Below are 25,917 nucleotides of genomic sequence, written 5' to 3'. Positions count from 1 at the left end.
GCCTTTCCAACCCCAAGTCTGGGTCACCTCCTCCATTCATCTTTGCCACTCTAAGAGAGATGCTCCCAAAAGTCACTGGGTGAAGTCAGACTAGCTGTTATGGGTAGGTTTGCTAAATGTATCTACTCTCAGCTGATCCTCCCTGCTGTATAGCAGTCCCTTTATTCTTCCCATAATTAAGCATCACATCCCCTGCAGTGGCTGTTTCAAATCTTCTCTTTTTTTTTTCTCCAGGCCCACACATACCCACCTCACTCATCTGCTTTCAGCAGAGGACTTGGCTTCCTATTTTACCCAGAAAATACAAACAATAACAGTTTCTAGATTTAGGGCTTGAAGGGCCCTCTAGTCAAACCCTCTTATTTTGCAGATGAGGAAACTGAAGCTCAGAGAGGTGAAGTGACTTGCCCAAGATCTCTCTAGTAGTAAGTGGTCAAAGCAAGATTCTAACCCAGGATCCTCTTGCTTCACGTTCATTACTTTCCCCTGACTGTCATCCATTGTGAGCTTCCTCTTCTCTATCCCTTTCCTCAAAACTTTGTTTAATATTACCTCCGTTTCTCTGACAAGGAGTTATCATTCCCTCCTTTATCAAGGCTAGTCCCTTTACTTATTCTCTTGTATCAGTCTTCATTAGTTTTCTTCTCTCTTTCCTTTCTATGTCTCTTGTCTCTCCCCTTCCCCCATATCTTCCCCACCCTATTTTTCTCTTCCCAGTCTCCACCCTTTGTTTTCCCTTCCCTCCTCCATCTCCTTCCAATCTCTCGTCATTCCTCTCATCTTTGGCCTCTCCCTATCTGTTGCCTTCTCTTCTAGGAGATCCTTAGATTCCCCATCCCTTATCCTTCCTCTCATCCTCCCTTGTGATTCCTCTCTCAAGTTGTCATCCTAAATCTCTTCCTTCTCATAGCGAATTCTATCACTAACCCTCTTCTCTTTAAGATTACCAATAATTTCTTATTTGCCAAATGTTATGTCCTATTCTTAATTCTCATCCTTCTGTAGTCTTTGATACTGTTGACTGCCCTTTTCTCCTGGATAATTTGTTCTCCTTGTTGTTATGTGGCACTGTGTTCTTTCCTATCATGAGTATACTCCAGGGCTTTTATTTAAGCCCTCTTTTTACTCTGTACCTACTGTCTCATTTACTCTGTACCCATCAGGTTCCATTTCATTGATCTCTCTTCAGATAATTCCCAGATCTATGAATATACAACCCTAATCAATCTTTAATTCTAATACTTTGTAAGCAGTTGCCTTATCTGTTAGACATCTGCAAATAGATGTGCCTGTGCCCTTCTCCCCCCCTCCAAAAAAAAAAAAGAACATATTAGACCATTCCTCTCGTAAACAGTGTCTTTACAAAGATTTTCCCATGACTTCTTTAAATAATGAACTGTTGTGGCAAATTTTAAGTATTACCCTTTTATATGCAAATTTGAAGGAGGATACCTATTGGTAAAATGAGCTATACCTATAACTTCACCTAATTACCTTGTAAAGAAGGATAGGGACATCTCTGAAGTTTAGCAGACTCATTTGTTGTCCCATAGAGCAGGACCCTGTTTTATGAGTGGCTTAGGTTTAGAGGAAATGTTTTGTCTATACTTACCAGAATTATGTCAACATTAAGAGCATAAGTACAATTCAAATTTGTTTAAAACCAATATATATTTATAAAGCTTTGCCTTACTTTCTTCATCAGGATATTCTCTATTATACCTTTTCTCCCTTATGATATCTCCATTTTGACTTTGCAAATGACTATATTTCTCTGCCTGGTATGTGAGGTACCTGGCATTGCTCATATCTTTCTGCATTGGGAGTAAAATGTTTTTTATTATATCTTGTGAAGATCATTCACATATGCTAATTGTTGGTATAACTTGGTAGTGTTTCCTACTTAACCTTAGGGTGCATTGGTACACATCTTTTTTCAAGTAAGTAGCTTTCTTATGTTAACTTTTTTCCTGTAAAATACTGTGTCAAAGTAATGCTTTCCTTTTTATTTTGTTTAAAATTAGGCTTTGGGGTGAGCCTGTTAACCTACGTGAACAACACGATGCTTTAGAATTTTTTAATTCTTTGGTGGATAGTTTAGATGAAGCTTTAAAAGCATTGGGACATCCTGCTATGCTAAGTAAAGTCTTAGGAGGTTCTTTTGCTGATCAGAAGATTTGCCAAGGTTGTCCACATAGGTAAGTCTGGAACTGATTTTTTACTATTGCAAATAAAAATTCCCATAATCCCATACCAGTAAATGCAGTGTTAGAGATGTTTATGACTACAAAATAACACTTCTTGTGTACCCACTTTTTTTTAACCTGAGATAACGTGGTATAATGTGGGGGAAGAAATACCGTGACTCCTCTTAATGCTTGCCTGCTCGGCATATCAGTTGGATTTAGCCTGTTTTTTCATCTCTGTAATAAATGAGTTGGACTAGATGATATCTAAGGTCCCTTTGGCCTCAAAACAAATAGGACTTATCTGCCCTTATCCTTTTCTTGATCATATTATTTTATTGATCTTTATTGTTGATTTTATACCCATCCTTTTCCAGTTATTCCCTCCCCCAACAGTTAAATAAGACCAACTGCCCTAACACTGTGGCTTCCAGCATGTAAACATTCCATATCCATCATACACAGCTTTTCTATTGAGAGAAACAAAATGTGCTTCACCATCAGTTCTGTAAAACAAAAACTACGTTTTTCCATAATCTGCATACAGATGACTTGAATTATTAGAGTTTGTGCCTATTCTCCTGTTTCTGTTTGCTTCCGTTATTTCATACAAGTCTTGCTATGTTTTATATGACACAACAGTATTTTATTTCATCCATATACCACCATTTTTTCATCTTCCCTGGTTATAGTCAGTTTATCCAGTTTTTTGCAGCTATATAAACAGTGCTACTTATAAGTATGGTGGTATCTTTGAAAGCTTTCCCTCTTCATTGTTTCTACATATGGGATGTTTACCCACTAGTAGCATTGTCAGGTCAGAGGATGTGGAGAATTCAGTAACTTTTTGTATATTTTATTGCAATGGCTATACTAACTAGCCTTACTGACTGCATCATCTCTGCTAATTTGGTGGTTATGAAGTGAAAACTCAGAATTGTTTTAATTTGTATTTAGTGATGGGGAGTATCTTTTTTTTCTTTCAAAATCAGTTCCTTGCCTCCTTATTTTTCAGTAAGTGGTTCTTTGACTTGGGTATTTTCTATATTCATCTGGGATGGCATACTTTTATTGGAGATCTTTGCTACACATGTCTCTCCTAAGCCCTTCCCATTAACAGCTTCTCTTATAACCTCATTGATTTTATTTATGCATAAGTTTTAAATTTTTATATAATCAAAATGGTCTCATCTTTGGTAGTCTCATTTGGTTAAGGATTCTTCCTCTAATTAGACATATGAAAGGTATCTCCTTCCTCCTGGTTTTGTTTTTGGATGGAGTTGAGGTCATATATCCAACTGGAACTTACTGTATGTGTTGTGAGATGGCATTGCAAAGATACTTTCTACCAAGCTCCTTGTGCATTGTCCTGGCTGTTCTTATTTAATGGGGGGCCTTCTTTCAGTAAGTTGTGCTCTGGAGTTTATCGAATAGCAGATGACTCTGTTCTCTTGCTTTGAAGTCTTGCAGTGTGTCATTCTGATGATCTGTTTTTTAAAACAGTACTATATAATTAAGATGACTACTGCTTTGTAATACTGTTTGAAATCTGATCATGCTCGATGCCCTTATTTCTACATTTATTTCATCATTTTCCTCCAAATTATTGAACTCCTGTTAATCCAAATAAATTTTTATTTCCTCTAGCTCTATAAAGTAACTTTTTATTTGTATAAGTGTAGCTCTAAATCTACAAATTTCGGTAGAATTATTTTTATTATATTGATGAAGCCAATATATAAGTTCAGTTACGTTTTCCTTTAGTTCTATAAATAGCCTTAAGTTCATAGTTTGAAGGATGAGTAAAGAGAGAGAGAGAAAGCATTAATGAGTTTTAATGTTTTTATACTGGAATGTGTTTTTGTGCAAAATTTTTCTTAGTAAAATATCCATCTATATTAAAATGCATGGCTTATCATGGTCATGCCATCATTTAATTAAGTTCTCAGTTTTCAACTCATCTTCTATAATCACTTTTAATGTAATGTTTTTATTTTTTTATTACTGTAATCTTCTCAAACATAATGGTTTTCTTATACAGAGAGCAAAAAAAGATAATTGCCTGTGAAACAGTTCATCTCCATTACATGTAGCTTGTAATTCTTTTCCAATTTATGCGATCAACTCAACATACTAGTCACAAAGCTTTCCTGCTTGTATCTCTCTCTGAACTTCCTCCTGTTCTCCTTTCCTTTTAAAAAACAAATTCTGCGATAAACCTCTTTCCTCTTACTGTTGTCGATGATCATCACTATTGTTAGTTAGTTGGCAAATTACATGAAACAAACCCATAGTTTGGCCATGTCCAAAATGTAATGGATGTCTCTGCACTTCTAGACTGCACACTAATATGCCTTTTTCCTAGATAATAGACAACATATTTCATCACCTGTCTTCTGGAGTCAGGGCTGGTCATTACATTGATTAGACTTCTTAAGTATTTCAGATTTGTTTTTCTTTAGTATTTTAATTGTCCAAATTGCTCTTGGTTCTTCTGAATTTTCCATGTTTCTCTTTCATCATTTCTACCTTTATCAGTAAAGCATATTGATACTTCAACATGTTTGCTGAGCTTTTACAATGTAAAAAATTTTCTTATAATCTTCTCTTTTCTTGTCGGGACATTTTTTAAAAATACACTTAGGTCTTCCCTAAATTAAATTGTAAGCACAAAAAAAGTCAAGGTAGGCATAATCTTTCAACTAACTCATTGTTGATAGGTATTACCTAGTTTATGACCAAACTTTATACTTAGTCCTTTGGCATTATTAGCATGGGAAAAACTCAGCTTCAAGAGCCTTTCTCTGATTCCCCCCAACTGCTAGTACCTTCCTCCAAAACATTATCTTATATTTATTTTACAAACTTATGTATGTATATATTGTCATCCAAAATATAATTTGAGCTCTTTGAGAGGAAGGGCTGTTTGTTTCACTTTATCTCCATAATCTCTAGTGCCTAGAGCAGTGGTTGACACATAGTAGAAATTTATAAATGCTTATTGGTTGATGGAAGGAATTTTCAAAAAAAAATCTGAATAAGTGAAAATGTTTCTGGTCTGTTCATCTTAAAGGAAGTTTTATAGCACAGTAAAGTTTATTTTTTAAATGACAATCAATAATCAGAAAAGCATATAATTTGTTTATGGAATTGTGTTCATGGATAACCAAAAAAAAATGTAAAAGGTTAGAAGTTGAATTTGACCTTTTCTGGTCACAGAACCGTTTATATGGTATTGTTTTATTTCCATGCCTTGTAGACTGTATGAAATGAAAAGGAATAATTATTTCTGTGAGTTTTCCTTCCCTCCTTTTATGTATTGTTTCATTTCTGTTTTCTACAAGGCAGATCTACAGATCAATGCATCTTTTTGTAACCTTATTTCTTCTTCCTACATAGAAAGTGAAGAAAGTAGAAGACTTTGCCCAGTGAAGGAAAACTGTAGCATTGCCAGAATATGACCAGAAAAGTAAACAGATTAGCTTTAATAACTGAAACCATGTTCTATATTTTAGAGACATAGCAAATGACAAACCTCTTTATTTTGTTACCAGTGTGTTTAGTTGGTTCATCAAATGATTTGTCCTTTGTTGAAACTAAGACTAAGTGTTATTGTCACTTAGTTTCTAAGTTTTTAACAACTTTCTCAAGACTCCTTAATTTAAGTTTTGCTTACCCAATTATTGTGTTTTCATGATATTTTCTTTGAATTCATTGGCTTTTTAAACTGCAGTCTTGATCAATTTACCTTTAGGAAATATTTTATTGAGTAAACAAAAAATCCTTAACTTATTATAGCGAGGAAAAGAAAAGCTTATACTATAATAGGAGACATGAAACATTTATAAATATATATATCATCAAGTTGAATGTGATAGAAAAGTGCTCTCCAAATTTTGAGGAAAATATCCTCGCGATCTGGAGATTTTAATGGACTTGCAATTTTAGGACATTATGGTAGACAAAAGAGTTATGCATTCTTAGGCTGAATTATGAGAGGAAGTGTCAGGAACAAGGGAGATAATGGTCCCATTTTACTTTGCCCTGTTCAGACTACTGTGGAATATTGTGCATAGTTTAGAAAAGTTCATTTTGGAAAAGAGCACTGAGAAGTCTAGTATACATCTAGAGAATTGCATCCAGGATGATTGAGGTTCTTGAAATCATATTAAAAAAAGGAATGGAATTGAAGGAATTGCATATTATTTTTAGATCAGCCTGAAGAAAGGTGGGAAGTTTGAGGACACCAGTCAGATATTTGAAAGGTTATCATGTGGAATATTATATTTGTTCAGCTTGGTTTCAGCATGCTGCATTAAAAGCAATAGGTTTGTTTCCTAGAGGCAGATTTAAACTTTTTTTTCATATTTAAATTTAATAAAGGAAATTCCTTTCTTAGAGCTATTTAAAGGTATAAATGGGCTACTGTGAACCACGCATAGGGAGGAATGTTAGGGTTCCTCACTAAAGTTCTTCATGTGAAGACTGAATGAGCACTTGATAGGGAGCAGGGAAAGTGTAGTAGAGTAGATTCTTATGCAGGTATGAATTCGAACTGCATTGTGCCTCACAACTCTGAGGTCCTGTGAACATTTGAAAAGAATTCATGGAAAAGTTACCTCAGCTTCTTGAAGGAAGAAAGGGATTTCAACAGATAGAAATTTGGCAAGTTTTTTTCAAACATGGGAGTATGGCATACTGTGGAGAGTGATATAATGAAATCAGGAAATAGCTAGTGGTCTAATTTAGGTAAAAAATAGTATAATATTCAAATGAATAATGTGACAAAAGACTGGAAAGATAGACTGGAGCTAAAAATATTGGTCTTGTATTTTATCAGGATAAGGAGTCTGTATTTTATTAGAGACACAGGAAGAAGCCACAGAACATTTCAAGCTAAGAGATAATATAGTCAGAACTATGCCTTTTAGGCCTCTATTAATGGATGGTTTGAAGAGGGGAGAGACTTAAAGCAGGTAGACTATCAAATCTTTTGCTGCCTTGTCCTATTTGCCAAATCCCAACTCTTGATTATCACTATCATCCACTTTCTCTGCTCTTACTCTCACATGCTGCTGAACACTACTGGAGAAAGTCACACAATTGTGCCATCTGAGTTCATTACAAATCTATCTTCTAGAGCCAATGTGATAAAGTAGAGATAACCACCCAGCTGAACTCTCCCAGCATTCCCATCCAAACAGCTTTAAATTGATGCCTTACGATAAACTTAGAAGCAGCAGGGCCAAAGACAGAGCAGGATGAGACATTTCTCTGTCCTAAGACTACTTAGGACACCAGGGTGGACACAGTCCAGAGGAGGCATAGCACCAGCAGCGGGCCTTAAAGGTGGCAGCAGCTTCAGGAGCTCTCAGCCCAGAGAAGGTTGAGATTAGTCAACTGGTTAGAAAGAGATTGTAGGGGACCCTTTGCTAGCACTGGCTACAACTGGTATTGATTTGAAACTCTGCCCGTACACTATTTGGAGTCACAGTTCTCAAACAGAGAACACTGGTGGTCAGTCACAAGGGAGTGGGGACCTGGGCATGCAGTTACATGGGCAAGAGAAGAATGGCACTTGTGGCTGCAGGGGATCAGGGGGCCCTTTCTGGACCCACAGCTCAGACTGAGAGAGCAGTGACTCTACCTCTCCCAGAATAACACCACCTTGGAAGCCCCAAAAACTTGCAAATCCCCCAGAACTAAGTCTGAAAATAGCAGCATGAAAAAGCCAGAAGCTTAGAACATTACCTCCCCACCCTAGGTGAGCAAATAACCAACATTAACATAAAGTTTAAAGTCAGAATATAAGCTGGAAAAATGAGCAAACAAGGGGAAAAAAAACCTGACATAAAAAGCTACTACAGTGACCGAGAAGACCAAGACAAATTCCAATGAAGACAATAGCATGGAAACAGCTACAACCAAAGCCTGAAAGAAAAGTGCTAATTGAACCCAAACCCAAAAAGAATTCCTGGAAGCGTTAAGAGGGGGGAATATTTTGGGAAGATGGTGGAGTAGTTCAGAAGATTTTTGGCTCTCCAAATTTTCTCCACAAAAAAGAAAGAACATCACCTCAGAGGGAATATAGAGCAATAGAAGTGAACAGGAGTTGGGGAGAAGTAGTTGTCTTTCTAGGACAAGTTGAGAAGACCCTAGGAAATACTCTGCCTCCAGGGGCAGAGGTTTGACCTGAGTGAAATGCAAACACCTCCAGGCTGACTCTGTGGAATGAACAAACAAGTGGGGGCAGCTGAGTTGGTCCTGGGCTATGGGGAGAAAGAGCTTGTGTGTGCATGTGTGTGTCTTCTAAATTCAGAAAGAAAATGGCAAAGAGGGTAGAGCTGGGGAGAGAGGATAAGGGAGGGTCTCTTAGAGGGGAGGGGAGACTAAGAAATAAGAGGGCAGACTAGTGGGTAGAAGTAATTAGAGGCATAAGGAGAGATCGGATAAATAGTTGAGAAGGACAGTGACGAAAAATAGGAAGGAGGGAGATACCCAAGTAATTATAATTAAGAGTATGGGTGGGATGAATGTATCCATGAAGCAGCAGATGAAAACTTTGAATTCAACCATGTGTTGCTTTCAGGAAACATAATAGAAATGAGAGCTACAGAGATAAAGGGCTGGGGTAGAATTTACTGTATAAAAACGGGGGTAATAGGATCTCAGACAAAGTTAAGGATGAAATAGATTTAAAAAGAAAAATAGGAAAATACATACGCTATGTGTCACCGATATTCAGTGTTCTTTTAGAGCATTTAAAATAACTAGACAGTGTAAAATAGCTGAGAGTATACCAGCCAAAACAAACGCAAAAACTACATGAACATAAACCATTTTTATGCAAAACTAATCAGATTTAAGCAATTGGAGTAATATTTATTGTTCATGGGCAGAAAAAGTCAATAGAATAAAAAATTACAATTTTATCTAATCTATTCAATGCCATCCCAATTACTTTAAAAAAAAAAAAAAAAAACAACTTACTAAGGTAGAAAAAAATAATAACCAAAGTTCATTTGGGAAGAACTAAGGTCAGGAATCTCAAAGAAAACAGGGAAGAAAGATGTAAAGAAAGAAGATTCAGCAGTGTCAGGCTTTTAAGCTATATTGTAAGGTGAGAGTCTTGTTGAAGTGTAAAATGCATAATTTCTATGTTAAATTAAAGGTTTTTTTGTCTAAATGGAATCAATTTAGCCAAGAACAGAAGGAATGCAAAAAAGTGGAAAGAAAATTCCCTAGACAATCTCTCAGGATGTAACTGTGTACTACTGTGGTATAGGAAAGGATGAGCTGGGTGATTTAGAAAAACATGGAACAACTTGGACCAATAAAGAAAGATGCTGTCCACCTTCAGAGAAAGATGACAAGTGAAAATAGGCATAGTATGGTTTTACATAAATGTATGAGTGAATGTTTGTATATATGTGCATGTTTATAGATATCTGGGTGTGTGTACACACATATACATATATGTATGTATGTATATTCATGTTTAGTTGTATCCTTATTGAAGGGGAGGAGGAGGCAGAATAAAGTAAAAAGTATGTAGCAGAAAATGAAAGAAAACATAGAAGAAGCAAAGAAAAGCTGAGTAGCTTTGAAAAGAATGTGTAGTATTTATTATATAGGTTTTCTTGAAATGGAACTATATTGTTTTACATTGAATTCTCTCCTGTGTTCTGCTGTGTGCATGGAAATGGTTTTTTTCCTCATTTTGTATTTAAGTTTAAAATAAATTTTTAAAATTACCAAAAAAAAGATGAGTAATGGAAGAAAAATTGGGAAAAGAAATTAAAATTATGAAAAGAGAATCATTAGGTTGGTTTAAAAAGGCACTAAAGAAAAGAATTGGCCTCATGGTCAGAAGGGAAATAAACATTCACTGAACTCCTTAAAAAGCAGAATTGGCCAAATGGAAAAAGATACAAAAATTCACAGAAGAAAATAAGGTCAAAAGAATGGAAAAATAGAAGAAAATCTGATATATCTCAACAGAAAAACAGCTGACCTGGAATCAAGATCAAGGAGAGATAATTTAAACATTAATGGTCTATCTGAAAGACATGATCAAAAAAAAAGAGTCAATCCATTTTATTTCAAGAAAGCATCAAGGAAAACTGCCCTCATGTCTTAGATTCAGGATAAACTAGAAATTGACTGTACCAGCCACCTTTTGAAAGAGATGCCAAAATGAAAACTCCCAGGAATACTATAACCAAATTACAGAGTCCCCATGTCAAGGAGAAAATATTGCAAACATCCAGAAAGAAACAATTAAAATGTGGAGCCTTAGTCAGCATTACGCAAGATTTAGTGACTTCAACATGAAAGTAGTGAAGGACATAGAATATGATATTCCGGAAGGCACAGGAGCTTGAATTACAACTAAGAACAATCTACCCACCAAAACTGAGTATAATCCTTTTGGGAGGTGGGCCAGGGGAGGGAGAAATGAATACCTGATGAGATCAAATACTTTCAAGCATTCCTGATGAAAAGACTAGAACCAAACAGAAAATTTGAAGTTCAAGCACAAGACTCGAGAAGAATAAAAAGGAAAATCGTAGAAGACTCAGTAAAGTTAAACTGTTTACATTCCAGTATAGGAAAATAATACATGTAATTCTTAAAAACTTAATCATTATTGGGGCAGTTAGAAGCAGCCCACCTAGACAGAGGGCACAAAAGTGTGAGTCAGTTATATTACAATGATCTCAAAAAAATGAACAGATGAGAAAGGGGAAGGGGAGGGGTAGAATGGGGAGAATTATCTAACATAAAAGAGCCATGCAAGGATAAGCTTTTACAGTGGAGGAGAATTGCTTAAATCTTACTCATTGGAATTGGTTCAAAGAGGATAGTGCACACTCAGAGTTGGATATGGAAATCTGTCTTACCCAATAAGAGACAACAGAAATGGAATAAGAGAAAGAGGGAAGGAAGATAATAAAAGGGAGGGCAGATGAAGGGATGCAGTGGTTAGGAGCAAAAGAGACTTTTGAGAAGGGTGGGATAAAAAGAAAGAGATCTATTTGTATAGAAGTGTTTATAGCAGCTCTTTCTGTGGTGACAAAGAATTGGAAATTGAGGGGATGCCCATCAGTTGGTGAATGACTGAAGAAGTTATGGCATATGATTATGATGGAGTATTCTTTTGCTCTAAGAAATGACAAGTGGGATGGTCTCAGAAAAAAAGATGGCAAGATCTATAAGAACTGATTCTGAATGAAATCAGTTGAACCAGATTATTGTGCACAGGGATAGCAGTACTGTAATAGTGATCTGCTGTGGAACATTTAGCTACTCTGATACAAGAAAATTCCAAAGGACTCATGATGAAAAATTCTCTCCACTTCCAGAGAAAGAACTGATGAACTCTGAATGCAAATTATAATGTAGTTTTCTTGTTATCTTTCTCACATTTTTGTGCAATATGGCTAATATGGAAATAAGTTTTGCATGATTTCACATTTGTAATTTATATCAATCATATAATTGATATTACTTCTCAGTTGCTAGGGTAAGTGAGAGGGAAAGAATTTAGAACTTAAAACTTTAAAAAATAGTATATAATTTGAAGGGGGGGCAACAAACATCTCCAATTTCAGTTCAGCCTTCAAGCTCCCTAGACTTTGTTGTGCCCTCCCAGTGTAGGCTTTACTCCTTATTTTATTAAGAAAATAAAGGTCATATATTCCTTTTTACGTACGTCAGAGCCTTTCTACACCATCTCAGTTTTCTCTTTGTTCTAATCCCCAAGGAATAAATGGCCCTTCAAATACAGATCAAACTCTCTACTTGTGTTCTTGATCCGTGGTCCTTACCTGTTTCTTATAAGAAGTAGCCCCCTCATCATTCCCTCTCTTTTTCATCTTCCATCCCTTTTTATTCACTGACTTTACACTGCTGCCTACCAACACACCCCAGCATCCTCTTTCAAAAACTTCATATCGCTCTACTGTCCCCTTAAGCTATTAATCATATCTGTCTTTCCTCTCACAGACTAACCTCTAAAAAGGGAACCACCTTTTTAGTATATTTGGGTACAAGGTACCTGACCAGCCCTAGGGAAAATCTATCTCTTGGTATCCTCCTGTTTCTTTTTCTGTACCCACTTTTATAGTAGTCCTCTCCTCAGATACCCAGTATCTCCATGATGCCTTAAATTCTCCACCAGGTGTAGACATCCCTAAAGAATTCTGAACTCCAGCCTTTACACCATCCCTAGCAAAACTCCAAATTCTTTCAGTGCAATTGGCTAGATATTAGGAAATAACTCACTCAGCGTGGCAGCTATCTCTGAAAAGAGGGCAGCAGTGGCATTGCCCTGTTTTGAATTCTGAAATCACACCTACTAAATGGGTCCTGCTTTCTCTAGCTCTGCATCTCTAAATTCCCCAGAAGCTCTAAGCTGCCAGTTGGGGCTGTAAGTTCTAAGTCAAAGAAGTAGCCTTTTTCACTTGTGTTTTAGATAGTCATGTACTTATCACCCCAAGTACATGATCAGTTGATAGAAGAAAATTAGTTATTGCGATGTACATGTACACTCAAATATTTATGGAATGAATCATTTATTGGCCCAGAGTAACTATATCTCCCTGTCTCTGAAATCCCTAAGCTTCCAAATATAATTATTTAAACTAGCCTTTCTTATCTAATACTTATTTTTTAAGGGATTTTAAAAAGGAATATTTGAGGTGTGAAATAATGCCTAAAGTGATAATTCTTTCTCAGTTTGATATATAAAGTATGCTGCACATTTAATGATGTAATCAAATAGAATGCTTTGGTACCTCCCAGCAGACCACTTTTGAACTCTTCAAATAATGCCTTTAGGTACGAGTGTGAAGAATCATTTACGACTCTGAATGTAGATATTAGAAATCACCAAAACCTTCTTGATTCTTTGGAACAATATGTCAAGGGAGATTTACTGGAAGGTGCAAATGCATATCATTGTGAAAAATGCAACAAAAAGGTAAGTATATTGACAGTTGGCAGCCTTTTTTTATGCAGCTCATTTTAATTAGACATATCCTGTATCAGAAGATACCTGTTTCTTTAAAAATACTTTTTTTACCTCTTTTTTTCATTCCCTACCTTGTTTCATAACAGTGGCCAAGATAAATTAACCAAAATATTGTCAAGAGAAAGAGGATGATAGGGAATGAAGAAACAGGCAATGAGGCGTGGTCAAGAAACCCCAATAACAGTCCAGGCATCACTTTCCCAGAATATTTCCAGCATTGTCAGCCTCTTTAAGTCCTGCTAGATTGGCATAAAATTGTACATTTAGAACTGAAGGGACCCTAGAAGCCATCTAGTCCAACTGCCTCATTTTACAGATGAGTTAAGAGACTCAGAGGTTAGATGACTTGCCTAAGGTTAGAAAAGAGGCAAGGTAGGATTTGATTTCTAGATCCTCTGGCTCCAAATCCATTGTTCTTTCCACTGATATGTCACATGAACTGCTGCTCTGGAGTTCTTCAGAGTTACTGATCCCATTAAGTAAAACTTTGTCCAGGACTCCTGTTAAGTCCCTTAGGGTTCTTTGTGGATCAGAGCACATTAATGTTTTTGGTCCCTCTGAAAGTTTCCCCACTTTATTATTCACCCTGGTGGATCTGGTTTTTAGGCACTTCCAATCATCTAATTATGTTTCCCTTCCATCTAATTTCAAATAAGTTTTGTCCAGCGGCTAATAATTAGTTTTGTTTTGTTTTTTTAAGTTATATGGTATTTAATTTAAAGAATGTTTGTTTTTTGGCTGTGGAAATTTTTTTTTTTTATTTTAAGGTCATGAGCCAGGCATGGTGTATAAGCCCTAGGGATGCTGAGACTGGTAGCTCAGGAGTCCTGAGCCACACGAAGGATAGAAGGTTAAGCTGATTTGAATGTCTTCGCCAAATCCAGCACCAGTATGGTGATCCCCCAGAATCAGTGGGCCACCAGGCTGACTAAAGAGGGGCACACCAATCCAGCTCCATCAGCAGTAGGATTGGGTTTATGAGTGCCATTGAACTTTCACCCTAGGCTATCATAGGGAGATACAGTCAGGGAGGAGGGGATTGAGCTTGAGAAGAAATTGCACTGTGGTGTAATAGCAGTATTAGACTTAGAATCAGAAGACCTGTATTCCAGTTCTGACACTTAACTAGTTGAATAATTTAGGGCAAGTCATGTAACGTCTCTGAATCCCAGTCTCCTCATCTCTAAAATCAGCATAATACTTGCCATACTTCACAGTGTTATCATGCCACTCAAATGAAATATTATGAAAGCACTTGGTAAACCAAAAAGAATTATAGGCATTCTCTAAAGTCTTAATGCAATTTTAAGATGTTAAAAACTTTATTTTTACTAAGGTTTGAACTGTACCACATATACAAATGAAAGTCATTCTTTCTCATATTAAACATCTGGTACAAATAACTAGGATCTTGTACCATATTTTGAGGTGTGGTTGGTTTGTAAACCTGAATCAGTAATGTCCAACAGGACTAATACTAGTAAACTCCTACAACTCTTTTCATGATCACTTTCTATGGTTTAGTTTTTTTCTCTTTGTATTTTTAAGAAAATATCCAATACCTCTACTATTTTTAGGTTGATACAGTAAAGCGGCTCCTAATTAAGAAACTGCCCCCAGTTCTTGCCATTCAGCTAAAACGATTTGACTATGACTGGGAAAGGGAATGTGCAATCAAGTTCAATGATTACTTTGAATTTCCACGGGAGTTGGACATGGAACCTTACACAGTGGCAGGTGTTGCAAAACTAGAAGGGGATGATGTAAACCCTGAAAATCAGCTGATACAACAAAATGAACAGTCAGAAAATGAGCCAGCTGGAAACACAAAGTATAGACTGGTGGGTGTTCTTGTACACAGTGGTCAAGCAAGTGGGGGACATTATTATTCTTACATCATCCAGAGGAATGGTGGAGATGGTGAGAAAAATCGCTGGTATAAATTTGATGATGGAGATGTGACAGAATGCAAAATGGATGATGATGAAGAAATGAAAAACCAGTGTTTTGGTGGAGAGTACATGGGTGAAGTATTTGATCATATGATGAAGCGCATGTCGTATAGGCGCCAGAAGAGGTGGTGGAATGCTTACATTCTTTTTTATGAGCGTATGGACACAATAGACAAGGACAATGAGCTAATCAAATATATTTCAGAGTTGGTTGTCACCACCAAACCCCACCAGATTAAAATGCCATCCGCCATTGAAAGAAGTGTACGGAAGCAGAATGTGCAGTTCATGCATAACCGTATGCAATACAGTTTGGAATATTTCCAGTTCGTTAAAAAACTTCTGACTTGTAACAGTGTCTACTTAAACCCTCCTCCAGGTAGGTACCTGCAATTTAGTTTGATGCTGCAAGGAAGAATTCTTACCAGTGTGGATTGTGAGGCATTAATCTTTCTGCTAATAGTTTTCTAAAGTTAACTTTTTTCCTTTCATTTCTTTAATTTAACCAGTTCTAACTAAATTATATATTTTCACTTTTATGCAATATGTAAATTTGATAGGATTTATACATCACATTAGATTATTTTTTGAAAGAAAAATATACAGTAATCATTGGTTTTTTTTTTTGTGACTTTATGTATCTCATTTATAGTATCTCATTCTAAGGTAGATGTAACCCTTGATTTTTGAAGGGTATGCATGTAAATCTCAGCTTCTGTCAAGCAGATTAATACTTTTAAGTTCCCACCAGCATTTGATTCTGTACATGTTATCCTTTCAAATGAATTCATCAAATAAGCAAAGTACAGTGCTAGAGGTAAAAAGATATTTTAAAAAATCCTATCCCAGACCTTGTTTTCAAGGAGTTTACAGTCTTGAAGAGCCTAGCTAAATGAAGAGCATCTCATCCTCAGGAGATTGGCACCAGCTGAGCTGTGTGTACTAATGAGTATTTTGGTACCATTTGAATATCCTCTATCGACTAAAGTATGAAATGTTTGTGGATTATATTGTTTGAGATTCTCTCCCACATTGATAAAATCATGAAAATATGATGCTGGAAAAAATTGGAGTGCTTTTTAAAGTTGATCAGTTTGGTCATGACATAATTCCATATGAATATAACAATATGAATACTTTTGTACATTATTACATATTAGATATGAATTATCAGAAGAAAGGTAAGGTTTGTGTTAATCAGCAGTACCTTTTCCCATCTGATAAATGACCCAGCTCTCTTTTTGTATCCTCACGTCGCTGGGTACTTCAGTCTAGGTCATTAGGATTATTTGAAGAAGTTGTCCTCTTTCTCATGTATAATAAAGTTAATCATTTTGAATTTCTCTTTATTTGGCAATAGGCAATTAGTTGGGCCAGAAATCAGCAAATGATGTTCAAACCATAAACATTTGTGTGGCACTTCTCATGTGACAACCATAGGATATGGGAAACTTAAATATTTTTATTTCTTTTTTTTTCTTTTTAAAGTAAATTAGCTAAGATACAAACATTAGATCTTTTATACAAGGTTACCACACTAGGAAGTGGCAGTGTCAGGACTTAGAACTAGGTGTTGATTTCTGGAGCCCAGATAATAGTTGCTTAGAGAGCAAACTAACTGTTAGATCAGGAGATTCAATCCTTCCATGAGTAGATCTAATGTACTGTGCTTACTGTCCTATCCTAGAGTACATAAACCAGATAAGTATTAAAATATTAGCAAATGACAAGTCATTGCAAATTAAATTTGGTTATTTCATAATAAACTGTAAAAGGACCTCAAATTTTTAAGTAGTTGCTTTTACTTAAACCCCAGTACCTATCCAGCATCAATGGATTTAAACACATTTTATGTGAGTGATATTTGATGAAAATAATCTTATTTTTGTTTGATTTTTACATGTAATTTCTATTCATAGGGCAAGATCATCTGTTGCCTGAAGCAGAAGAAATTACTATGATTAGTATTCAGCTTGCTGCTAGATTCCTTTTCACCACAGGATTTCACACAAAAAAAATAGTCCGTGGCCCTGCCAGTGACTGGTATATTGCTTTAAATTTTCATACTGAACTAATAAATGGTTTACTTTCTTTTGTATACTATTCTAGTCTCTTCTGATCATGAAAATCTTAGTACAATTATGAATCATTCACACTTTTTCCAAAACCCTTGTACAGAAGAGTAGCATTGGAAAGAGAAGAGTTATACTCAAAAAATGAAGTTTGTAAACTATCTGCAAGAATCCAGAAGTGAGGGATGCATTATTGACATTTGTCTGCAGCTGCTCAGGAGTTGTTTTAATTCTGAAACCATTCACATTTCTTAAATTCATAATAACTCTGTGTCATTTAGGTTAGAAAAAAAATAAAATTTTTAGATTCAGACTTTTTAAAATGGAGTTATTTCAGTGATTAATTATGTAAGGAAAAGAGTAGAGTTATATAGAAAGGAAAAGTGTATTAAGCTTTCTAATTATAATAGTGCCTGCACTATTTTTCATTTATGTGTGTATGTGTGTTTTTAGGGACTTTCAGTGTGGTAAGACAGACAGAGAGTGATTATATTTACTAGGTGACCATGTTGTTGTTCATTCATTTTTCAGTCATGTCTAATTCTTTGTGACTCTTCATGACCCCATTTGGGGTTTTCTTGGCAGTGATACTGGAGTGGTTTGCCATTTCCTTCTCCAGCTCATTTTACAGATGAGGAAACTGAGGCAAACAGGGTGAAGTGACTTGTCTAGGGTCACACAGCTAGTAAGTATCTGTGACCAGATGTGAACTCAGGAAGATGAGTTTTTCTGACTCTAGGTCCAGCGCTCTATCCACTGTACTACCTAGCTGTCCAGATGGCTATAAGGCATTTGTAGTTGGGATGCTATTTTTGCAGAGTCGTTACAGCTAGAAGGGATCTCCTCTTGTCACTTAGGCCATATATGTCCTTGTGAGTCTACTCTAGTGATTTTTAGTCATCATATTGAAAAATGTGTAATGGTATTCACCAGTGTAAAGCAACTGTCACGCCTCAGGAACTTCTCATAGCAACAGCTTTGTTTTTTTTATTCCATAGTACATTTACATAAGCCAAAAATGGAAGGGTATTGAGAAGATCTATTTTATTTGGTTGAACAGCAAAATGTCACTTAACTTTAAAGTCAAAGAATGAAATTATTAACTTTCCTTTTTGTTATTACTGATTATGTTCTGTCTTTCTCTATTTTAGGTATGATGCATTGTGTATTCTTCTCCGTCACAGCAAGAATGTACGCTTTTGGTTTGCACATAATGTCCTCTTTAATGTTTCAAATCGCTTTTCTGAGTACCTTCTGGAATGCCCCAGTGCAGAAGTGAGGGGTGCATTTGCAAAACTTATAGTATTTATTGCACATTTTTCATTGCAAGATGGGCCATGTCCTTCACCTTTTGCTTCTCCTGGACCTTCTAGTCAGGTAACTATTTAGCTTTCTTTTTAAATGACTACTTCAGACACTCTAGGGGATTGACCAGGGATACAAAAAAACACACAAGAAAATCCTTGTCCTCAAGGAACTTATAATCTAATGGAGGAGACATGCAAACAAATACATACAAAGAAAACTATGTACAGGATGAGAAAATGATTAAAAGAGGGAAAGCACTGGAATTAAGAAGGCCTGGGGAAGTCTTCCTATAGAAGGTGGGATTTTAGTTAGAACTTAAAGGATGCCTGGAAGTCTAGTCAGTGGAGAAAGGAAAGCATTCCAGGTATGAAGGATAGCCAGAAAGAATGTCCTGAGCCAAGAAATGGATTATCGTCTTTGTGAAATAGCCAGAAGGCCAGCATCTCTGGTTGGAAGGATGCATGTCAGAGAATGAGGTGTAAGAAGATTGGAAAGGTAGAGGAGGGCTGGGTTTTGAAAGGCCAGAGTGTGTTTTATATTTGATCCTGGAAGCAGTAGGGAGTCATTGGAGTTTATTGATTGGGACAGTGACATGATCAAATCTGTGCTTTAGGAAAATCATTTTGGTGGCAGAATGGAGGGTGCTTTGGAGAGGAGAGGAAGGCACCAGCAGGCTATAAGTAATCCAGTCGTTGAGGTGATGAGGGCCTGCACTAAAGCGATGGCAGTGTCCTAAGAGATATTGCAAAGATTAAATCAGCAGGATTTAGCCTTGGATGTAGGAGATGAGAGATGGTAAGGAATCCAGGGTGAGTCCTAGGTTGTGACCCTGAGGGACTAGGAGGATGGTGTTGCCCTCCACAATAATAGGGATCTCAAAGACTTGACAGTTATCCGTATAAAGATGGTAATTAAATCCATGGAAACTGATGAGCTCACCAAGCAAAGTGTAGTATAGAGGGAGAAGGGAAGGGGGCCTGTGGTTAAAGAGCAGGATCTGGAGGAGAACCCAATAAAGGAGACAGGAGTGGTCAGACAGGAGGAAAACCAGGAGAGAATGGTGTCCTGAAAACCTAAAGAAGAGAGCCTCAAGAAGGTGGAAGTGATTAACAGTGTCAAAGACTGCAGGGAGGTCAAGGAAAATAAAGAATAAGAAAAGGGCATTGGATTTTGTAAACTAAGATAATTAATAACTTCGGAGAGTGTTTTTGGTGGAATGAGAAGATTGTAAAGTGTTAAGAAGAGACTGAGAGGAGAGGAAGTAGAGGTACCATTGTAGACAACATTTTGGAAGGGCTAAACTACACAGGGCAGAAGAAATATATAGAAAGATAGTAGGGATGGAAAAATCAAGGGAGATTTTTCAGGGTAAAAGAGACTTGATCACGTTTCTAGGCAGTAGGAAAGGAGCCAATGGAAAGGGAAAGATTGAAAACAGTGAGAGAATGGGGATGACAGAGAGGAGATAGGTTGAAATGGGGTCACTTGAGTGAGTGAGAGGGATTGGTAAAGCGGTGAGGCAGGGGTAAAGGAGGAGGAGAGAGTGGCGGAAAGCATCTGAAATGCGAAATGAGAAAGAGTGCAGAAGAGAGAACTTATGGTGAATGATGTCAATCTTTTTCTGTAAAATACATGGCAAGGGTCTCAGCTGAGTGAGAGTTGGGTGAAGGAGAGCAATAGAAGATATCAGGAAGGATGAAAAAGTTTGGAAGAGCCTCTGTGGAGATTGGGTAGTAGGTTGACAAGGGAAGTAGAATAGGGTTACTTGGCAGCAGTGAGAGCCCATTTGAGGTTGTGTCACAAAAATTTGTGGTGGACACACAACAGTTGCATGATTTTCTGCATCTTCATTCAGCAGCACAGCAGGTGTGTAGAAGTGAAGATGAAGAAAGGTGAGAGCGATCCAAGACTAAGGCCTGTGTAATCAGTGATGTGATAAAGAGGGTGGGAATTTAAAAGAGCAGGACAATGTAGAGTTGAATTGGCTCACCAAGGAGTTAAAATGACAAGAGAGACTGATTATTGCAGGGGGAGATTGAAGGGTCAAGGAATTGGAGGTCATGGTGCTGACAAAAAGTGGGGTTTTTGTAAGGAAAGACAGGAGGTGAAAAATCAATAGATTATGGGGATTTCAGAATTCTTGCACATAGGTTTGTGGGTGATGGCAAGATCAAGAGTATGACAGTATTTGTGTCTGACTAAGGTAGGGTGGAGGAGTAGCTCAGATTGAGGACATTAGTGGTTCAATTTCATATTTTTACATTACTACATTTTATATACTCCTTATTCTACCCATACTAATTTACTCATTGTTACCTAGTGCCATCCTGCCCTATGTACATACTTGTGTGTGTTAATATATTACCCCATGCTCAGAATAGACTTCATCCACATTTCTTCCTATCGAAGTCATTAGTTTCTCTCAGCATCCACCTCTAGTACTACTTCTTAAATAAAGAATCCTCTGGATATGATATATACCCTTCCTCAAATGCACTAAACATAGCTAGATTCATAATATAATTATTCTAGATTATAAACTCTATACAGATAGGGACTGTTAGATAAGTTTCTATTTCTAGCATTTAGTGCGTATTTAATGTTTATTGAATTGCCAGAAAATTAAATCACCTCTTATCAAGGCTAATTAATAAAAGACATGCTTAAATTTGCCTTATTATCTAATGGAAATTTGTTTTCTCTACCTTAGAGAGCCACTAAATCATAATTCTTTGTAATGAATTAATAACTTCTTACCTGGTTTCAGTTTCTAGTCTATCCTTATGGTCAAAGAGGTAGCACATTGTTGTAGGAAGAGAGTTTGACTTTGAGTCATACTCCTCTAAAGACTTAACTCCATATACCTCCATCTTCTGGAAAGTGGTTGATTCTTCCTAATAGTTTGTGCTCGCTCTTCATTACAGCTAGCTGGTGAAGGGAATAGATCAAGCTCCAAGCCTGGAGTCAGGAAGACCTGAGTTGAAATCGAGCCTAAAACACTTAGCAACTTTGTGACCCTGCACAAGTCACTTTAACCTCTCTTTGCCTCTGTTTTCCTTATCTATAAAATAATAACACCTACCTCCCAGGGTTGTTGTGAACATAAAATGAGATATTTATAATGTACTTATTAGCATGCCTGGCACACAGTAGGTGCTATATCATTATTAGCTAATATTATCGTTATTATCTTATCTTTTTACTTGTTTGTCCTCCAGTAGTACATAAGCTCCAGAATGACCAAGGCTAGTTTTCTTTTTTCTTTAACTATCCCTAATGCCTAACCCTGTACCTGACATGTAGTAAACAGAATTGGCATTCTAGTTTGGGCACTTATTTAGCTATATGACCATGAAAAAGTCACTTGGGAAAGTTAGGTTTCCATCACCTTGTACAGATAATCCTTAATACTACCTATCTCATCATTGTTGTGAGGAAAGTGCTTTGTAAACCTTAAAGTCTTGTAACACTGTGAGGTATTATCACTGCAATGAGACTTTAAATTCTTTGAAAACAGCCTTTAAAGTCAAGGCTTAAATTTTTTTTTTTCCTTCAGGAATAGAAGAGACATGGTCACATTTCTAGGCAGTAGGAAGGGAAGGACTTTGGGATTTATTTCTATGCATTACAGCGTTTGATTTCTACAGTGTCTTGATTCTAACTTTATTTTATAGCTGATCATCTCTTTTTAAACAGGCATATGATAATTTAAGCTTGAGTGATCACTTGCTGAGAGCAGTACTAAATCTCCTCAGAAGGGAAGTTTCCGAGCATGGGCGTCATTTGCAGCAGTATTTCAATCTGTTTGTAATGTATGCCAACCTAGGTAAGAACTTTAAGTGTACTTCAAAACTTGTATTCTTACTCAGTTTGACAGTGACTGAAAAGTCATTGCGAAGTTGAACTTTATTCATAAAAATGTTATTCATTTACTAGTATGAAAAATTAGTAGATTTACAGAAAAGTCCATAATATTCTTTGCATTAGCAGATTTACTCTCAAAGATTTTTGAAGTTGCATGCTTCCTTAAAGTATTTAGTGTGAAACTTACATGTTAAACCGTTTTTACACACCTAAAGTAAGGTGTACTTCCTCCCCCTCATACACTTATGTATGAGGAGGCGTTATGTCAGTCAGCTGCGTGACCCTGGACAAGTAAACTAAATTCTTGACACCCTCTAAAATTAATAAATTGCCAAGCAGGGTACTGATCACCATTGGTAGAAGGAGTTTCCTCTGCCAGTGAAACTGTTTTTGGTCCAAGAGAGGGAGAATGAATTTAACATTACCTGGACACCTGATTTTAGAATGAAGAAGTACAAACAAAGGTGAATAATGCAGATATTGGGGTTTTTTCCATTTTAAGTATTTGAAATTAATGAATGTCTGTATTTGCAATTAAGGTATAAAATTTTAAGTTCCTCTTTGTCCGTTACTTCAGGTCACTGTTAAAAGCTTTATCATTTGAAAGAAGCAACTATTAACTAGCGTCTGACCTCAGTCATATTTTATTTCATGTCCCCCTCAGATCTGTGTACCATCGTTGCAATATCACCTGGCACTGATGGCATAGTTTTTAATTCTTCTTGTTCTGTGGTTGCACGTGTTGTCTCCTACTATATTGTAAATTCCTTTAGTGTTTAAGGTGCGTGAACCACTTTGGTTACTCCACAAAATATATGTTGAGAAATATAGATTTTCCATATGTTTTGTTTATTAATTTACATTTGTAATCATAAAAATAATTGTTGAATCAGATGTGAATGCATTATCAATCTGACTTAGTTATTTTACTGTGCTTTTGGTGAAGTATTCCTTGCTTTAAGTTTTTTAAAAAATTTATGTTGGTTTGATATATAAAATACCTTCCAAAAATTGATTCATTAACACAGATGTTATAATACAGAGTGCTAAGTTAAGTTCTAGGAAATAAAAAAATTTAAATAAGACACGTTCCCTACCTTCAAGAAGCTTATAGCTTAGAAAGGACACAAATACAAATAACTATAATATACTCTTCTGTGAGTGCATTTGACGCTTGCAAAATAAAGTTCTGTGTAAGACCTGAAGGGAGAATGTTGTCATTGGGGAATGAAATATGTCAGTTAAGGCTCCATGTCAGATAGGTGGCATTTGTGTTGGTTTTAAATGATGGGTAGAGATTCAGCAGATAGGGAGGAATGGCAGGGTTACTCTCAAGTCACAGACAACAAAGTCAAAGAAGACATAGAAATAAGAAAGTATAGGGCATGCTTGGGAGTCTAAAAAGTGGTCCAGCCAAGTCAACGAGCATTTATTAAGCACCTGCTATCTGCCAGGGACTATACTAAGCACTTAAAGAATACAAAGAAAGGCAAAAATAGTCCCTGCACCCAAGGAGCCTTGTGGTCTAATAGAAGTAACAACAGACAACTATGTACAAAGTGGATAGAAAATAATTTGGAGAGGAAGGCACTTGGGACTAAGAGAGACTGGAAAACGCTTCTTGCAGAAGGTGAGATTTTAGCAAAGACTTGAAAGAAGCCAAGAAGTAGAGATGAGGAAAAAAAGAATTCCAAACATGAGGGGTATAGCCAGTGAAAATGCCCAGTCATGAGATGTAGTATCTTACACAAGAACCCCCAGTAGCACTGGATCACAGTATGTGGAATGGAGTAACGCATAAGAAGATTGAAAAGATAGGAAAGATCCAAGGCTTTGAACACCAGTAACAGAAGATTTTCTCTTTGATCCTGGACGTGATAGGCAGCAACTGAAGTTTATTGAATTGCAAAGTTGGGGTGATGTGGTCAGACCTGCACTTGATGGAAATCACTTTGTCAGCTGAATGAAGGATGGATTAGAGTAGGAGAGGCTTGAGGCAGGAAGACCAATCAGCAAGCTGTTTGCTGTAGTCTTAAGTTTGAGGTGATGAAGGCCCACTCCAGGTAATAGCTTCTTCAGAGGAGACAAGGGAGCCTTATGAGAGAGGTATTACATAATTAGAATTGAGAAGACTCAAACTGATTGGATAGGGAAATTGAGAGAGTACAGCATAGAAGATAATACCCAAATTGGGGCAAGGGCCTCCTCTTGTTTTGTGTCAGGATTGAAAAAGGAGAGGAAGAGGGGTGGGGGAGCTCAAAAGCCTTTCATGTGTTGTTTACCAATCCAACTGCCTAAGGATGGTGCGATGAAATGAGTGACCTAATCAGAGAAAGTGGTACAGGAGGCACCAGTGACGAAGAAGGCTCTGTTTCACAAGAACTTTGATGGTGGCTGCTACAGGGACAGACTTGGCTGGCACATCTCTGCCATGTCCTGGTTCTAGGTCTACAGTGTGGCCATATTTCTTGTCCTGAAATGAGGGGAGCAAATGATTATGATTTGCCAATTGGAGAGAGGTTGGTAACCACGTAGGATCCTATCCCCATTCTTTCACAGTTCCACACTCCAGTTGGCATAATGAACCCTTGAACCCTCGTAAGCAGAATTAGCTGATCATATAGTTCGGTGCCTTTCAGAACATGGTATTATATCCTTCCCCATGTTAGATTGTTAGTGGACTCACTGTTTAAGCTCTCCTTTTCCTATCAAATCATCAGCCTGGTTATTCAGTTTAGCAGTGGGCATGTGGTGTTTGTGATGAGTGTTGACAACAATCAGGGGCATCATCAGAATCTCTCTATAGCTCTTTAGTTCTGTTCTTGCCAGACTTGTGGCTGCTACTCATCAATCCATGTAGATGCAGGTCTTATCTACCCTATGTCCCAATGCTCTCTCAAACATTAGTCTTATGTCCTGTAGCTCAACCTACTGGGAATACTTGACAAGACCCCCATCCCCCATTACCATAGAAATAACCACAGCAACCAATTGCAAATGCCTCCCTTATGGTGGGCAGAACCATTGTTGAATTCGGCAAACCATCATTCCTCAGGATCCAGATTCTCATAGGTAGCTGCCCGCTGAGCAGTTGGAGGAAGCAGGATATTGGGTCTTGACCCAGAGGCCTCTGGTTCTGGAAGAGTCATAACGAAGGTCATTAACTCCTGAGGGCCTTGGGCAACTATGATCTTGATTTTGTCATTTTCATGTAACAGTAAAGGCCCCTCATGCTTTATCCAACCTGTTAGAGAAACAGCATTATATCACCCAACCCATAATAGGCAATTATGGACAAAGGATAATAATAGTATGACTTTGTGTCATTGCTTCAGGAGGAGCGAAGACTTAGGATCAGGTATTTAACTGCTTTTCATAAATTTATAGTGAGTGACCACTTTGGGGAGCTTATGGTTCCAACAATCTAGCCGGCATCTGGTTTGGGTCATCCCTGGGTTCCACTCAGAGCAGTTTTTACAGACAAAGAGACTTCTAAAACA

General features: G+C 37.0%; 1 protein-coding gene across 4 annotated transcripts in view; it reads left to right on the top strand.

Annotated features, from left to right (window-relative positions):
- USP9X (ubiquitin specific peptidase 9 X-linked) overlaps positions 1–25,917 on the top strand; it is a 177,610-nt gene that overhangs the window by 138,331 nt on the left and 13,362 nt on the right. For all 4 annotated transcript variants that reach the window (XM_072615149.1, XM_072615148.1, XM_072615147.1 and 1 more), the window contains exons 32-37: positions 2,025–2,198; positions 13,029–13,170; positions 14,799–15,552; positions 17,093–17,216; positions 18,397–18,622; positions 22,250–22,379. In XM_072615149.1, the coding sequence (XP_072471250.1) occupies positions 2,025–2,198; positions 13,029–13,170; positions 14,799–15,552; positions 17,093–17,216; positions 18,397–18,622; positions 22,250–22,379 (1,550 nt within the window). The remainder of the gene's footprint in view (positions 1–2,024; positions 2,199–13,028; positions 13,171–14,798; positions 15,553–17,092; positions 17,217–18,396; positions 18,623–22,249; positions 22,380–25,917) is intronic.

The sequence above is a fragment of the Notamacropus eugenii genome, chromosome 5 (assembly GCF_028372415.1).
Source record: "Notamacropus eugenii isolate mMacEug1 chromosome 5, mMacEug1.pri_v2, whole genome shotgun sequence".
Taxonomy (NCBI): Eukaryota; Metazoa; Chordata; class Mammalia; order Diprotodontia; family Macropodidae; genus Notamacropus; species Notamacropus eugenii.
Note: the sequence above shows the minus strand (reverse complement) of the source record. Positions and strands in the feature narration are given on the sequence as shown.